This window comes from Tenrec ecaudatus, chromosome 6 (assembly GCF_050624435.1).
Source record: "Tenrec ecaudatus isolate mTenEca1 chromosome 6, mTenEca1.hap1, whole genome shotgun sequence".
Taxonomy (NCBI): domain Eukaryota; kingdom Metazoa; phylum Chordata; class Mammalia; order Afrosoricida; family Tenrecidae; genus Tenrec; species Tenrec ecaudatus.
The window spans coordinates 81,336,552-81,351,432 of NC_134535.1; the positions used below are offsets into that span (position 1 = coordinate 81,336,552).

The window sequence follows — 14,881 nt, forward strand, 5'->3', positions numbered from 1 at the left end:
CTCCTGGGGTGACTAAGATGCTCTCTTCCCCGTGGAAGGCTTCTCCCACTCCTGGAGAAAGGGGGTGTTCTGGAAGCGCCTTGGGGAGAGGTTCCACGAGAAGACTGTTATTGCCAGTTACAGATTCACGCAGCCACATTCAGAAGGGTCTGCCCCCTCTGTTTTTCATTCACTCGAAACAGATTTAATTGTGCCCCCATCCCAGCTTTGGGTTAGGTCAGCGGTTCTCAACCTGTGGGTCATGATCCCCTTGGGGGTGGAATGACCCTTTCACAGGGGTTGCCCAATTCATAACAGTAGCAAAATGACCGTGATGAAGCAGCAACGAAAATAATGTTATGGTTGGGGGGGTCACCACCACATGAGGAACTGTATGAAAGGACCGCGGCACTAGGAAGGTTGAGAACCACCCGGTTAGGTCATCTAAGAGCTGGAGACACAATGGACAAGACAGTCCCAGGTAAGGCCGATGGATCCAGGAAATATAGCAGACAGCACCCGGGGCCCATGACACCTTGAAAATAGATTGACTTTCATTTCTTTACCTATCAAAAGAAAAATCCTTTAATAATAAATATCAGTGATACATTACATACCAGCATGGATCCAGCCTGGGTCATATTGGTTTGGATACCAATGAAGTTGTGAAATATCTTTTTCATGTTTTCTATGGAGGACAGAGTTCAGGGGAGATAAGCTACAGCCCTGGGTCCCAGCCCGCACTTTGAAGGGTCCCCAAGTGTCCCCACTGGGCGCTACAGGCCCGGAGCTTGACGTCGCAGCTGTGAGGGGCCTTGAGCAAGGACGGAGAGCTGGGCAGAGCTGAGGATGTCACTCTCCGGGAGGAGGACAGACAAGACTGAACCCCGAGGCTGGAGGAGACTGTAGGAAGTTTGGGTGCAGACACAGCCACTGTGGGTCAGAGTGCAGAGCCATGCCCAGGGTAGCTGAGTATGCCAGGCACCACCTGCAGCCAGAGGAAGTTTGAAGCCCTGGGGCCCCTTGAAGCCATACTCCTCTGGCCTGGCCCTAAAGCTGGTTTCAGACTCAACATTCTGCAGACAAGAGACCAGCAAACATGACCACTGCAGGGAGAAGCAGGCTTCTCTGTCCCACAGGACATTCTGATTGCCTTAGAAGTCAAAGGGGAGCGGGTAGGACTCAGGACACTCTGGGCCTGCAGGTGTCCTTGGGGACTTCAGATTTCAGAGCACCGGGGCCCTTCTGAGTGGAGAGGCTGTTTGGAACTCCATCAAGCCCTGGTCTTCCCAACACCGGAAGGCGCTCCATCCTGGTCTGGACTGAGCTGAGGGCCCCCAGAACACACTCCCAGACTACCCAGTGCTCTCCAGGGGTGTGCCAGTCTGGGCTGCCTTCTCATGGGAAGAGACTATGCAGGGCAGGCACCACAAAAGTGCCTCCTGGTGGTGACCTGGCCTATTTGCATTCCACTCATCTCAGCAAATAGCTGAGCTTTCCCTCTGGGCCTGCCCGCATCATTGGGAGCTGGCAATACAGGGCTGGCCAGGTCCTCTGCCCTTGGAGAAGAGAGGTGGGCAAGCGAAGGAGACTTGTCCTGTGAAGCTAGAACCTTGGGGCATTTGAATTGGCTCAGGAATCCAAACCCTGGGCTCTTTCCAGATGCCCCAGTGAGGACAGGACAGGACAGGGCACCCCAAAGGGCAGGGTCAGGCTGCATGGCAGGAAAGCACGCTCCTTGTCCGTGCACGTCTTCCTCACCCTGCCTCTGATACTTCCTCTCAGTCCTTCCCACATGTCCATCCAGAATTCTCCCCATGCCACACTTCCTTGCTACACTTGCCAACTCCTCTAAGACCTCTGCCTCTGCCCCCAGGGACTCTTATCCCATCACAGCAGTGAGCCCACGACCACCCACAACTGCCATTCTCCACCCAGGGGTTGCCAAGTGCCCTGGGAGAGCCCTGGAGGGCCTGGGCCTGGGGGAAATGGCTTCCGAAATGGCACTGTGAGCACAGGAAGGGCAGCCCAGGACACCTGGGTCACCCCCAAGAGAGAGGACTACTTCCCAGCCACTCAGCACCCAGATGCAAGGCGGGTAGCATCAGGAAACCCACACGGCACAGTTCTGACTCATGGCAGCCCCGCATTTCTGGGTGGAACTGCGTGCCGTACCGTTCTCAGCGAATGGCTGTGACCTTTCAGAAACTGATCACCAGCCCTTTCTTCTGAGGCCTCTCTGGGTGGACTCAAACTTCCAACCTGTCAGTCAGCAGCCAAGCCCCCAGGAGAAAAGTGTGTGAAAGAAAGGTGAACGTTAAGCCTACGTGTGGCAGTATTTTCACTCTGGATAGCATGGGCCAGGTGAGGGACTTGGATTGAACCTGGAAAGGGCACCTGCCCTGGAGGAGTGTGGACACCAGCAAGAGGGGCGGCAGGCTTGAATCTCTCCTTGGAAGGTGTCTAAGTGCCACACGAGCCAGAGCTATTGTATGAGGACAGAGAAGCAGAGGGCCCGGACCAGGGTGGATTTACCACGCCTGGCTGTCTCCTCCTCCCGGGGAATCCCAAACTTCCTTTCCCAGGCGAGGCAAGTCTGGGCATGAAGGGCTGGCTCTGGGAGCCTCTCTCCAGCACAATCTCATCTCCAGGCAAAGCGGAAGCCCTCAGGAGAAGGCGGCATTTAGCAAGCCTTCTCAGCATCCGGCTTCCCTATCTCAATCTCTCTCCCCTTCCTCTTCCGCTTCCTCCTTTCTCTTTGTCTCTGCTCTCTCTGTCTCTGTCTCTGTCTCTCTCTCTCTCTCTCTCTCTCTCTCTCTCTCTCTCTCTCTCTCTCACTGAGCCAGTGCTCTGCACTTGACCATCCCCTTCTCAATCCACCCCCCTCTCACTGCTGAGCATTCTGAGTGCTCAGTCCCTCCCCTCCCTGCTCGACCCATGGAAAGCATCCGGATGACCCAGCAATCATGCCCCACCTGAAGCACTGGGCCTGGCTTTGCCAGCACATCTCAGGATTATTATCAGGCTGACTGGCAGCCGTCAGAAGAAACTGTCACAGCAGCAAAACCTCCCACCAGAATTGCCAGGACAACTCCTCCCCCCTCCCTCCCTGGGCGACCAAAAAGTGCTGAGGGTGGCGTTCCACATGGTCTGGAGAGATGAAGTCTCCAAACCATAAACTGCTGATGGGAATAGCTCGTCCCAGAACAGGGGTTGTGCTTGACTGGTCGGCATCACCCCCACCCCACCCCACCCAGCCCGTCAGGGTGAGGAGGCTGAGGCAGGACCGTGCAGGAATGACTACGAGTGGATGAGTGCCACAGCTCCTGGGAACAGGAAGGAGGTGGGGTGCTAGGCTGGGACAGGGAAGGGAGGTTGTGGAAAAGAGAGGGGAGAGAATGGGAGAAATGGGGAGAAATGGCTGATAACACTGGTCACAGCCACCAGGCAGCACACTGTGTGCGCGTATATGTGTGGCTAAGCCTTGCACTAGGATGGTGGGGGTTGGCCCATGTTGCAGAAGAGAAAGCTGAGGCTCAGAGAGGTTATATCATTTTCCCAGTGGTGTTGCCTACCATGGCAGGGACAGGGGGCTGGGTGGTTGCTCAACGTTGTGTAGAATGGCCAGTGTATGGTGGTATGAGAATAAAATGCCAGGCAACTTTGGGGGTATGTGTGTCATAGTGTTGATTGTAACATCTGGACACACACAGCTTACTGCCCTTGGGTCCATTCTGACTCATAGTGACCCTAGAGGACAGGACAGAACCGTCCCTGTGGGTTTCTGAGGCTCTTCACTCTTTATGGGAGTAGAAAGCCTCATCTTTCTCCCATGGAGCGGCTGGTGGTTTCAAAGTGCCAACCTTGCAATTAGCAGCCCAACACATGACCTGGAAGCGCCACCTTATTTCCTGTGCCTGGGCTGGAACCTTTTTGCCAGCCTGCTGTGGTGCCCAAGGTCACACAGACGATCAGTGACAAAACTGGGAGAGAACCCAGGCTCCCAAGATCCTGTCAAGCTCTTCCCTCCCCCTACAGGGACTCCACACACTTCAGAGTGTTCTCTGTGCCACCCTCTTCTCTAGCCTCTTCTTTTAGGCCTTCCACCTTCGGTACCCCCTTTCACTCTCCTGCCTCCTCTCACCTGGCCTAGGAGGGGTAGGCGGCCTCTCCTCCAAGCAGCCAGATCTCAAGGGGCTGGAGCCGAAAAGGCGGATGGTGCTGGGTTCCCGGGAGTTCCTGAGTTTCTGTAGCAAGCATCTTAGGGAGCGTGCTTGTCCACTTTGGAGCCCCAGGTTTCCTCATCTGGAAATACCTGCAGGGATAACTGCCTGAATTCCTGTTCACTCTCTTTAACACCCCGCTCTATTCCCCCCTTTCTCCTCCTGCCTTTCATCCCCACGGAGTCGCCCTCCTCCAGCAGCAAGCAAGGGCGTGCCAGTTGTGAGTCCTCACTTGCCCAAGCATTCAGGGTACAGAGCAGAACAAAACACACACCGATCCCTGCCTCCTGAAGCTTGTGTCCAGTAGGGGAAGACACGTGGGAAGCAGGCCGATCGAGATGGGGACCACATGGTACGGAGAGAAGGAAGGCAGGGAAGGGCAGGTGGGGGGCTCACGTTAGGGAGGGAATTTCAAATAGGGGGTCAGAAGATGACATAGGAACAAGGTCTCAGAAAAGTCACAGGACATCCCAGGTGGTTATATGAGGGTAGACATGCCCAGCAGAGCAGAGAGAAGCTGAATGGGCAACCCCGGGGAGCAAAGGTGCTGGTGGAGTGTGAGCAGTAGCCTCGATCAGGAGAGAGGGCACAGAGCGTAGGATCTTGAGCACCTTTTACTCTGAGTATGACAAGATCCCTCTGCTATGTTAAGAAAAGACTAAAGGGGCAAAGGAGGAATCAGGGAGCCTGGGAACGTGGAAGACACTGCCACAGACCCCACCAGAAGTGCCAACCATGGGCCCACGTGCTGGTCACAGGGGCGTCTACATATATTCCTGAAAGAAGTAAGGCCAGAGGGCTCCTTAGAGACAAGGATGGTGAGACTTTGTCTCACGTAGTGTGGACACCTTGTCAGCAGAGACCAGTGCCTGGAGAAGGACATTGTGCTTGGTAAAGTGGAGGGGCAGCGACAGAGAGAACCCTCAAGGGGATGGCTGGCCACAGTGACTGTGAAGCACACGAACAATGGTGAGGATGGCCAGAGTCAGGGCAGCATTTTGCTTTTTGCACCAAGGGTCTTTATGGGTCTGAACCAGCACCTAACCACCACAAGCTGTCTTCTAAGGTGGAATTTGCCAATGAAGGGGACGTCAAGTACGAAAGCGGGCGGAATAAGAGACGATTCCAAGACTTTTATCCCAGAGCTACTCCAGGGGATGGGGAGACTGGCCTGAGGACTATCCGCCAGGAGCACCGTCTTGGGCATGTAGTGAGTTTGAGAGGCCTGCTTAGCGGTCAAGGAGAGACGTGGAGTCGAGCACGTGTGGGGGAGGCACAGGTGTTCGTGCTGCGAAACGGGATGTTTGGGCAGAGACTCTACAGAGTCATGAGCTACAGTGACATCACCCAGGGAATGAGTGTAGATAAGGGTGAGACACGGCCCAGGGACACTTGGGTGCCTAGGGGTTGAAGGAGATGCGGGAGGGCTGGCTAAGAGGGCAAGGAAAGAAGCAGTCAGGACCATGGGAAGAAAATCAGGTGAGCGCCGTGAGCCGGAACCCAAGAAAAGGACACGACTGGCGGGAGGAGGGTATGCTCAAGTGCGCTGCTTCAGAGAAGTGCAATTACATGGGGACTGAGAACAGATGGCTGGGTTGAGCGACCTGAAGGTCACGCTGGTGACCTTGACAAGGGATCCTCGTGTTCTTGTTCCGTTTCTTGTCCGTCTTACACAGGCAACCTGCTAGCTGGATCTAGGGGAAACAGGGCGGAACCAAACTGGGTAGCTGAAGACAAAAGCGCGCATCCCTTTCCAAGCAGAATCTCAGACTTCCAGTCATGGGAGTCTCTCTTCTCCCCACCGCACCCCCCAGCATAGGACAGGCAGAGAAAGAGGAAGCACAAACTTGTCTCTGGGCCCTATATGACAACCACATCTAGTTACTTAGAATGTTTCATCTTCTATCTGGTGCCTGATGCCTTGGGCCTCTCCATCCTAACCCACACTTCATCAATAGCTCAAGGAAGGATTCTTTTGGAGTCTGAGTGCATTTGGGGGGCATTTTGTAGTTAGTTCCCTGTCACACACAGATATGGCAGCTATGGGGCTGAATCATAGGCAGAGATTCAGTCTTATGTCACACCACAAAAAGGGTAGAATGGTGGAAGTCAAGGTAAAATATTCTTTGCTATCATGAGGCTAGGAACTCTCCTCTCTTCTCCGTGTCTCCCACACCAAGCAGACCACCTGGGAGGGAGCAGCCACTGAGTCTTTATAAAGCGGAACCTTCGGAGCATCTCAAATCAGAGACGTGTCTACCCGAGCACAATCGAGTTGTTGCTACAGGTTCAGCCCTTGGGTGGTCAGTCAACCAAATCATGGAGAATCAATACACACAGCATAGGGTTTCCTACTGATTCCATCCACAGAAATGCCATCCTTGTGAATCTTGCCACATCACCTCTGACTTGGAGCCATGTAGACACTGCCTCTCTTCCGTGCCCGCTCACCCCGCCCCTAGTCTCTTTAGGGGGCTGAGTCTGTGGAGAGGCCACCTTTACCAGCTCTCACTGGAGGTGGGGCCATCCTAACCTTCTGGTGGTTAGCCACACTCACGGTGAAACGGTCTATTGGATTGCTGATCAAAGGAAATGAATGTCTTCATAATGGCTATTGTGGTGGACTTGTGGGGGGCAAATGGGACTATAATGTTGATGTGTTTACGTGCTGTTAATGGTTTATAGGGTCGGTGTTATAGGCCTGATCCCGAGGAGAACAGGTGTGTCTGAGATTATTAGCTCATCCGTAAGGAGGTTACCAGGCATGAAGAGTTTCTGCTAACTACCCAAGCTCATAAATGTCTCCAAATGGCTTTTCCCATTTTTATGGGGCCGGTCCGTGGATCCCCACACACATAAAAGGGTAAGAGGAATCCACTAGCCTCAGAAGGACTCCTGGCTCCAGCTTGCCCCACTCTGCACTTGTTCCTTCGCTCCGACCCAGAAAGCCAGCATGTCTTGTCGCTCCTACCGTGTCAGCTCTGGTCTCCACCGGGTGGGCAACTTCAGCTCCTGCTCAGCAGTGACACCCCGGCCTCTGTACTGCTTCCGGCCCAGCACCGGCTCCTGCAGGAACGGGCCTGGATACCGGGGCCTGGGTGGCTTTGGGAGTTGGAGCGTCACCACCCTCGGACCCTGCTCACCCCGCATGGCGGTGGGGGGTCCTCTTTCCACCCGCTGTGGAGTCGGAAGTGGGGTCGCCCTGGGTTTGGGTGCCTGCGGTGGTGTCGGCTTGGGGTTTGGAGCTGGCGGCGGCCTTGGCTACGGTCTCAGTGGTCCCGGCTTTGGCTACCGATCAGGAGGACTGGGCATCCCCACGGCCCCGTCGATCACTGCTGTGACTGTCAACCAGAGCCTGCTCACCCCTCTCAACTTGGAGATTGACCCAAATGCCCAGAGGGTGAAGAAGGATGAGAAGGAGCAGATCAAGACGCTCAACAACAAGTTTGCCTCCTTCATCGACAAGGTACGGATGGGAGCTGAATAGCTGGGTCTGGGAATGACGGGAGCCGAAAGGCAATGTGGTCCTCTTTCCCTCAAGAAGGCTGACAACCCATACCCCGATCCTTTAGAGGTCAAGGGGAGCCGCTTTCTGGGCCACCCTGCTACGGAGTAAGGCCAAGCTTGCCTGGCGGGACAGACTAGGGCAATGGCTCATGTCTTCTGGAGACCAATTGGGCCCACTGGCATGTCCCATCAGATCACTTAAAAATGTCTCCCAGATAAGCTGGGAACATTAGGCCTGTTGCCAGGTCCTTGCTGGAATGAGTTGGAGAGGTTTTATCCTGTGGAAACCTTCTGCTCTTTCGGAGGCTTTCAGGGCTCCTGAGGCTGAGGGGCAGCAGCGGCACAGGTCTAGGGAAATGGAGAGTAGAGCGGGGTCATGTAGTATAACAGTACTCTGTCATCATCTGCATTGTCTTATAATGAAACGTCCTTTACCCACGTCGCTACAGCTCAGGCTATTTCCTAGTTTGATTTTCCGTCTCTCACACTGTAGGCCCAGTCTTGAGTTTTGCAGACTCTTCCCATCTGTGAAACTCGGGCAATGAGTGGGTTCACTAGGTCTATGCAGTATGTTGACTGGACCCAAGCCAAAAAATAAAATAGTTTGGTAGGATGACCCCTCACTCACATGAAGTGATAGTTGTCCGTGGGTCCAGCTGCCCCGGTGGGGAGAACTAGTGGAAAAAGACTGCAGGCCACCCCTGACCCTCAGGCCACTGCCGAGGAAGGCACAGCGATAATCTAGAAGGAGTGACCTCGCTCAGCATGGCTCCAAGGAGCTGCGATTGGATTTGAAAGTGGAAATGAATCCGTGAGCGCCTGTTTTCTCATCTCTCGCCAGAGGGCTTTGGAGCATGTAATCTTGAGGTTTCCCCAAGGCTCTGTACATCTCAGCCAGTGGAAGGCAGCTCTGGCATTTCTCACCGCTGGCATTTCTTACCTCTCTATACTGAAGCCTCACCCCTCCCTGCCCCTCCTGCTCTGTGGAAATGGATGGCATCCCATTCTGAGACAGGCAACTCATCGGCCAAAGCAGAAGCAGTCCTTTCTAACTTCTAGATGGATTGACCTAAGCCTTGCTAGAAGGTGGCAGGGTAAGGTGTGGATTCAAATGTTTGGACTCAGACACTACCTCTCCTTGTAGGAGGAGGGAGCTTACAGATTTGCCTTCCTAGTGCCCAGCAAGAGAGAGGAGACTGAGCGTCTGTCGGGGAAAGGACAATCTCACCGCATGCTTGGCAGTCATCTCCAGCTCTCGGAAGAACTGGTCGACGTGTGAGTGGCGCTCAGTTGCCATCCCTCTGCTTCTGTGGACTTAGGTGCGGTTCCTGGAGCAGCAGAATAAGCTCCTAGAGACCAAGTGGAGCTTCCTCCAAGACCAGAAATGCGCCAGGAGCAACTTGGAGCCCCTCTTCGAGAGCTACGTCAACAACCTTCGGAGGCAGCTGGACACCGCAGCCGGTGACCGGGCCCGGCTAGAGGCAGAGAGGAACCATCTGCAGGATGTCCTTGAGGGCTTCAAGAAGAAGTGAGTGCCGTCTTGTCGCCACACGACGAGGAGGGGGGTGGGCTGGACCCCAAAGCAGCAGTCCACAGGCAGATGAGAGCGGCTCAGAGGATCAGGGTTAAAGGCTGGTTCCGTTCGCCAGCCTGGGGGCAGGCAGGGGTGGGGGAGAGGGACCTCCAAGATGCAGTGGGCTGGCACCTTCAGACTTGCTCTTTAGAAATAGGAAGACTTGGAATTGAGGGAGGTGGACCATTACTAGGAGTCAGCATCGACCTGACAGCAACAGGTTTGGGTTTGGGGCTATGGTTCTACCTGTGGGAATCTGAGTATGTGAGCTGATGCCAGACATAGGTGGTCTCCGGTCTGGAAACAGTGATCAGGTTCAACCTTAAATTTAGTCTTCTTTCCTCCTGGTCCGGGGCAAGGATCAATAAGTCTTTTTTTTTAAACCGAGGAGCATAGCAAGGGTCCAGCATTTCTGAGCCAAATCCCAATTTGGGAAAGTCAAAGGGTTGAGGAAAACGGCGGGCTACTGGTTCCTGAAAGGAACTCCAGGGGGGGGGGAGAGAGCGCCCCCTCTGGCTGGAGCTGAGAGGCCTTGAGAGGTCCACTTGGGAGTCAGAAGGAACCCACTCTTCATTTAGAGCAATGACTCCCCGCTTCTCCACCCAGGTATGAAGAGGAGGTGGGCTTGCGGACCTGTGCTGAAAATGAGTTTGTGGTTCTGAAGAAGGTAAGCGGGGAGTGAGCGGCCCACGCACAGGTCTCCTGCACACCAGCAAATGTTCTCGAGTGTCCCAGGGAGCGCCCGGCAGCTTGACGCCATCTGAGATTCCCCCCCATACGGAGAGGAGGATCCCTCAGGTCAAAGAGTTTCCCTTCAGAGGTTGGATCAGGCCACAGTTATTTTGGAGAGCTTAAGACACCCTCCCCCCCCCCCCCCCCAAAGAGGACCCTTTCAAGGTCTTGGATCATCCAGATTGCTCCTCGCCTCCCCAAAAGCCTCAGAACCAAGGCTGGATTTAGGGCCAATTACCATATTCTAGTAGACGGAAGCCCAACAGCCACCACGCTCCATTTCCTCCTATGAGTTTACTGCCCATCCTGAAAGCCCTGTGGGCACTGGCCGGCCCTCCCATCCATCTCTCGACCGGCCAATGAGGGAAGTGGAACCGACCACAGAGATGACGCCTCCTTCTCTCCTTTGTGCAGGATGTGGACGCTGCTTTCCTGACTAAGTCTGACCTAGAGGTCAACATGGATACTCTTGTGCAGGAAATTGAGTTCCGGAGAGCCCTGTACATGGAGGTGAGGACTCCCACTCTTTAGGCCGTTCCTGGAGCCCAGTGCTTGACTCGAACCTCGGAAAGGCTCGGTCTGGAATGGCATGTTTTCAAACAAACGGCATGAGCATCTTTTCTCCCACTCGTGCCGATGAGCTCTCTCGATGGGTGTTATCGAGAGGGCACGGTGAGTAGACTTCTCCGTCCCTGGAGGCAGATCTTTCAATAAGCTCCTTGGGTTTGTAGGATCCAAATCTCTGCTGGCCAATCCAAAGGCTGGGATCTGGGAGCCAAAGCTCCCGTGTGCCAACTGAACGCTCCGGAAAACCAATATGCCAGGAGATCTAAGAAACAGGATGGGTCTGGTCTGATGAGCCAAATGGCTTGATGCATTTTGCTATTGAGTGGTCCGTGTGCTATGGACCCAGCCAGAGCTGAATTCCTAGGGCTGAGAGGAAGGGCTGGAGGAAACACCCACACCTTGTCAGCCACTTCCCAGGCTTCTGACTGTATGAAGGACTCGGGATATAGGAATTGCTAGACCCGGAAGCCCTATAATACCATCTGATCGCTACAATCCATGGCCAGCACAGCCACTTTGTGAATAAGATCCAGATAAAAGTTCACCTCCCTGCATGACTTCCTCTCCCCTCCACCCAGTTCCTGGGGCCCCGTCCTCTCAATACTGGCCTAGGCCGTGTCGGGTAAGTATGAGGTGGGGGTGGTAAAGGGTGCTTTCCACATGTACCAGAAGCACCCGAAAGCCAAAGCGAAATGGCTCTCAGATGTTCCTTTGCCCAGCCCTCTCTTTAGCTTGTCTGCTGCCCTGCTCTGCTCTAAATCCAAGAGCAAGAGCCGGCTGCCATTTGCTCTGCCTCTGACAGTTTGCAGCCTGGACACCCGAGGCCCAGACCAGGTCCCTGAACAGGGCTCTGCGCCCTCCTGTCCGTCTGTGCCTCCCACACAGGAGATCCGGCTGCTGCAGTCCCACATCTCAGAGACATCCGTCATCGTGAAGATGGACAACAGCAGGGACCTGGACCTCAACGGGATCATTGCTGACATCAAGGCCCAGTATGAGGAGATAGCCAAGCGCAGCCGGGCCGACGCGGAGGCCTGGTACCAGACCAAGGTGGGCAGGGTGGCTTGGGACGGGTTGCAGGCTTGTGGGGTCCCTCACTTCGTGGTGCCTGTGTTCGTGACCTGACCTTGTACTCGCGGTACCCCGCCACCCCCAGTATGAAGAGATGCGGGTGACAGCGGGCCAGCACTGTGACAACCTACGCAGCACACGGGATGAGATCAACGAGCTGACGCGGCTCATCCAGAGGCTGAAGACTGAGATTGAGCATGCCAAGGCTCAGGTGGGGAGAGGAGCTGGCGGGTAGGGGCAGGCCCCAAGTCTGATGCCGTAGAGTCAAGACCCAAAAATAGAGGGGTGGGGGAAATTAGTCCCATAAGACTTCCTGGAGGAGGAAAGGTAGCAGGAAGGAGGAGCCTGGCGTATGAAAAGTGAGGCAGGAAAACCAGGTTCACTTTGGGCCCCATGGGCCTTGAAGCAAGACAGACAGCATGGGAGGAGAGGCAAACTGCGTGCCCATTGATGACATCCCAACGGAGTCACCGATCTGTGGGAAGGTGACCCCAAGAAGCTCCTTGACCAACTGGGCACCAGCAGGGAGCAGGGATCCCACCGCCCTACTAGTGATCCCCCTGGCTCCAGCCAAAGCTCACCTACAATCTGCACCCCCTGCAGCGTGCTAAGCTGGAGGCTGCCGTGGCCGAGGCCGAGCAGCAGGGCGAGGCGGCCCTCAGTGACGCCAAGTGCAAGCTGGCCGGGCTGGAGGCCGCCCTGCAGCAGGCCAAGCAGGACATGGCGCGGCAGCTGCGTGAGTACCAGGAGCTCATGAACGTCAAGCTGGGCCTGGACATCGAGATCGCCACCTACAGGCAGCTGCTGGAGGGCGAGGAGCACAGGCGAGTGTTCCCAGTGCAGCCGGAGGGGCTGAGGCAGGGCTCTGCATCTGGAAAGCCTGGCCAAGGGAGTGGGCGAGCCTGGGGTAGGGGGTGAGGGGTGGAGGGAGCCTGGTGGAGAAGCCCTGAAAGGACAGTCTTGAGAGGTGCTGAGACTTTTCATGCAGCATCCATTTGAGAAGGCCTTGAGGAAGACTCACAAGAAGGCTCCAGAGTTGTGCCCCCACCCCCACTCCCAATGCCGCAGAACCACGGGGTGCTTGCTTGCTTCGCTGATTTGTTTAGAAACACATTTCCTCAGATATTTTGATCCAGTAGTTTGGGCGTCAAGGCCCATGTAATTTTTCAAAGCCTGGATGCACTTGACCCCTCAGCCAGGAGAGTCCTTTGTACAGCAAGTAGGTTTGGGGGGATCTGACTTGTCTCTTTCTCTCCCCAGGCTCTGTGAAGGTGTTGGAGCAGTGAACATATGTAAGAAACTTAACTCTTTCCCCTGGTCCCTTTCTTTCCAAATGATCTTTAAGCTCAGGCTTAAGCTTAATGGGGTCAGGGGCCTGCCTGGAGGACGGCAGAGCGGGACCTGAGTCAGGGGAGGAGGGACCATGGCCTGGGAGCGCATCCTTGGGCAAGTCCAGAGGTCTGCCAAGAGCCAGCCTTCCCCAGAGGGCAACATTCGCAAAGGTCTTCAGGACCATGGCCTTGTCCTTTGAGGGCCAAGGCCAAGGCCGAGGCAGGAATGGGAAAGCCAGTGACAGAGAACTCTCTCGCCACAAGGGCTCCTCAATTTAGGTTCCACCTAAACCCAAACCAAACTCACTGCCACCGCCTCCATCCCCACTCAGAGCGACCCCATGGGACAAGGCAGAACTGCTCCCATGGGTCTCTGGGACGGTAGCTTCTTATGGGAGTAGAAAGCCACATCTTTCTCCCGAGGCGGCACTGGTGGTTTCAAACTGCTGATGGTATAGAGGTTATAAATTGGGCTGTGATCCACATGGTCAGCAGTTTGAAACCACCAGACTGGGCTTTCTACGCCCATAAACAGTTACAGCCTTGGAAACCCATCAGGGTCGCTATAAGTCAGCACTGACGTGATAGCAGTGAGCGAGGGAGGCCTTGTGGTGAACAGATAGCCCAATGTGTAACCACTGTGTAGCCCGGGCTCCTAAGTTGATGGTTTGTTTTGACTCTATGAGTAGGTAATGGGCGGTCAACGTATAAATGAATACATGCACACATCTGGGCACTCCATAAAGTCCTCATTTCAATCTCAGTGTTTGGACGCAGTGAAGTCACAGCCATTGACCGAAAGGGAAACATGGGTATTGGCATTGTAGACAATAGGGGCCGCCCGCTTCTATGCAGGCCACTTCTGGCCAGAATCCCAGGTTGCCTTTCCCAGACACCAGACCCCCACCTTCACCCCTAGACCAGGTGCAGTTCCAGCTGGGTCCCGGGCAACACCCTGAGATGGGCAAGCTCTCTGACAGCTTCTTCCTCCCACAGCTGTGAGCAGCTCCCGGGGCGGCGTGGTGTGTGGCAATGAGCCCTTTGGCTCAAGCTCCTGCTTCTCCCGAGGAGGGGTGGCCTTCTCCAGTGGAAGCAGGATCCTGACTTCAGGCAGTGCCTGCGGCTCAAGCTTGGGAGGTGCCCGGTTGGCCATGTCTGGAGGTGACCTGCTGGGCACAGGCACCAGGGCAGGCTCTGTGCTAGTGGGTGAGGCTTGCATCCCTAGCATCCCATGCCCCCTGTCCACCGAGGGAGGCTTCAGCAGCTGCAGCGGAGGCCGAGGAAGCCATGGCTCCAGTGTCCGCTTTGTCTCCACCACCACTTCCCGCCGGACCAAGTACTGAGAGCCAAGCCCTACCCAGCCACTGCAGAGAAGAACCACTCACCTCTACCTGCCCCTGACCCCCAAGGTGCAGGGACTCAGGCTGCGGGGTCTCCAACCACTCCTCCTTCCAGGAAGCTGCCAATCAGCCACTGGTAGATACTCCACCAGCATCCCCTGACTCCCCATTCCCTTCCCTTGGTAATTCATCAGTCAATAGAACAATGTCCAGAGATGCAAACATAGTAGACAGTAGAATTACAAAACTCGGTCTAAAGGAGAGAAAAGGAACAGTTCAAAGTTGAAAAGAATGTGTTTGGGCATCCTTATCATCATCATCACCATCACCATCACCACCACCACCATTACCACCATCATCACCATCACCACCATCACCACCATCACCATCACCACCATCACCACCATCACCATCACCACCATCACCATCACCATCATCACTATCATCACCACCATCACCACCATCACCATCACCACCATCACCACCATCACCATCACCACCATCACCATCACCACCATCACCATCACCACCATCACCACCATCACCATCATCACCACC

The 14,881-nt window shown here is 55.1% G+C and overlaps 1 protein-coding gene across 1 annotated transcript; it reads left to right on the forward strand.

The window, feature by feature from the left end:
• The first annotated feature begins 7,155 nt into the window (after positions 1-7,155).
• Positions 7,156-14,326, forward strand: KRT84 (keratin 84). The gene is made up of 9 exons (XM_075552958.1): positions 7,156-7,668; positions 9,029-9,237; positions 9,889-9,949; positions 10,429-10,524; positions 11,467-11,631; positions 11,738-11,863; positions 12,256-12,476; positions 12,913-12,944; positions 13,980-14,326. The coding sequence occupies exons 1-9, from the start codon at positions 7,156-7,158 to the stop codon at positions 14,324-14,326; spliced, it is 1,770 nt and encodes a 589-aa protein (XP_075409073.1).
• Positions 14,327-14,881: the final 555 nt, after the last annotated feature.

Excerpts from the sequence above, each read along its gene's own strand:
- KRT84 (XM_075552958.1), top strand. The coding sequence starts at position 7,156 with ATGTCTTGTCGCTCCTACCGTGTCAGCTCTGGTCTCCACCGGGTGGGC. Across the intron at positions 9,950-10,428 it reads AGTTTGTGGTTCTGAAGAAG|GATGTGGACGCTGCTTTCCT; the intron begins GTAAGCGGGGAG and ends TCCTTTGTGCAG. Across the intron at positions 12,945-13,979 it reads TGTTGGAGCAGTGAACATAT|CTGTGAGCAGCTCCCGGGGC; the intron begins GTAAGAAACTTA and ends TTCCTCCCACAG.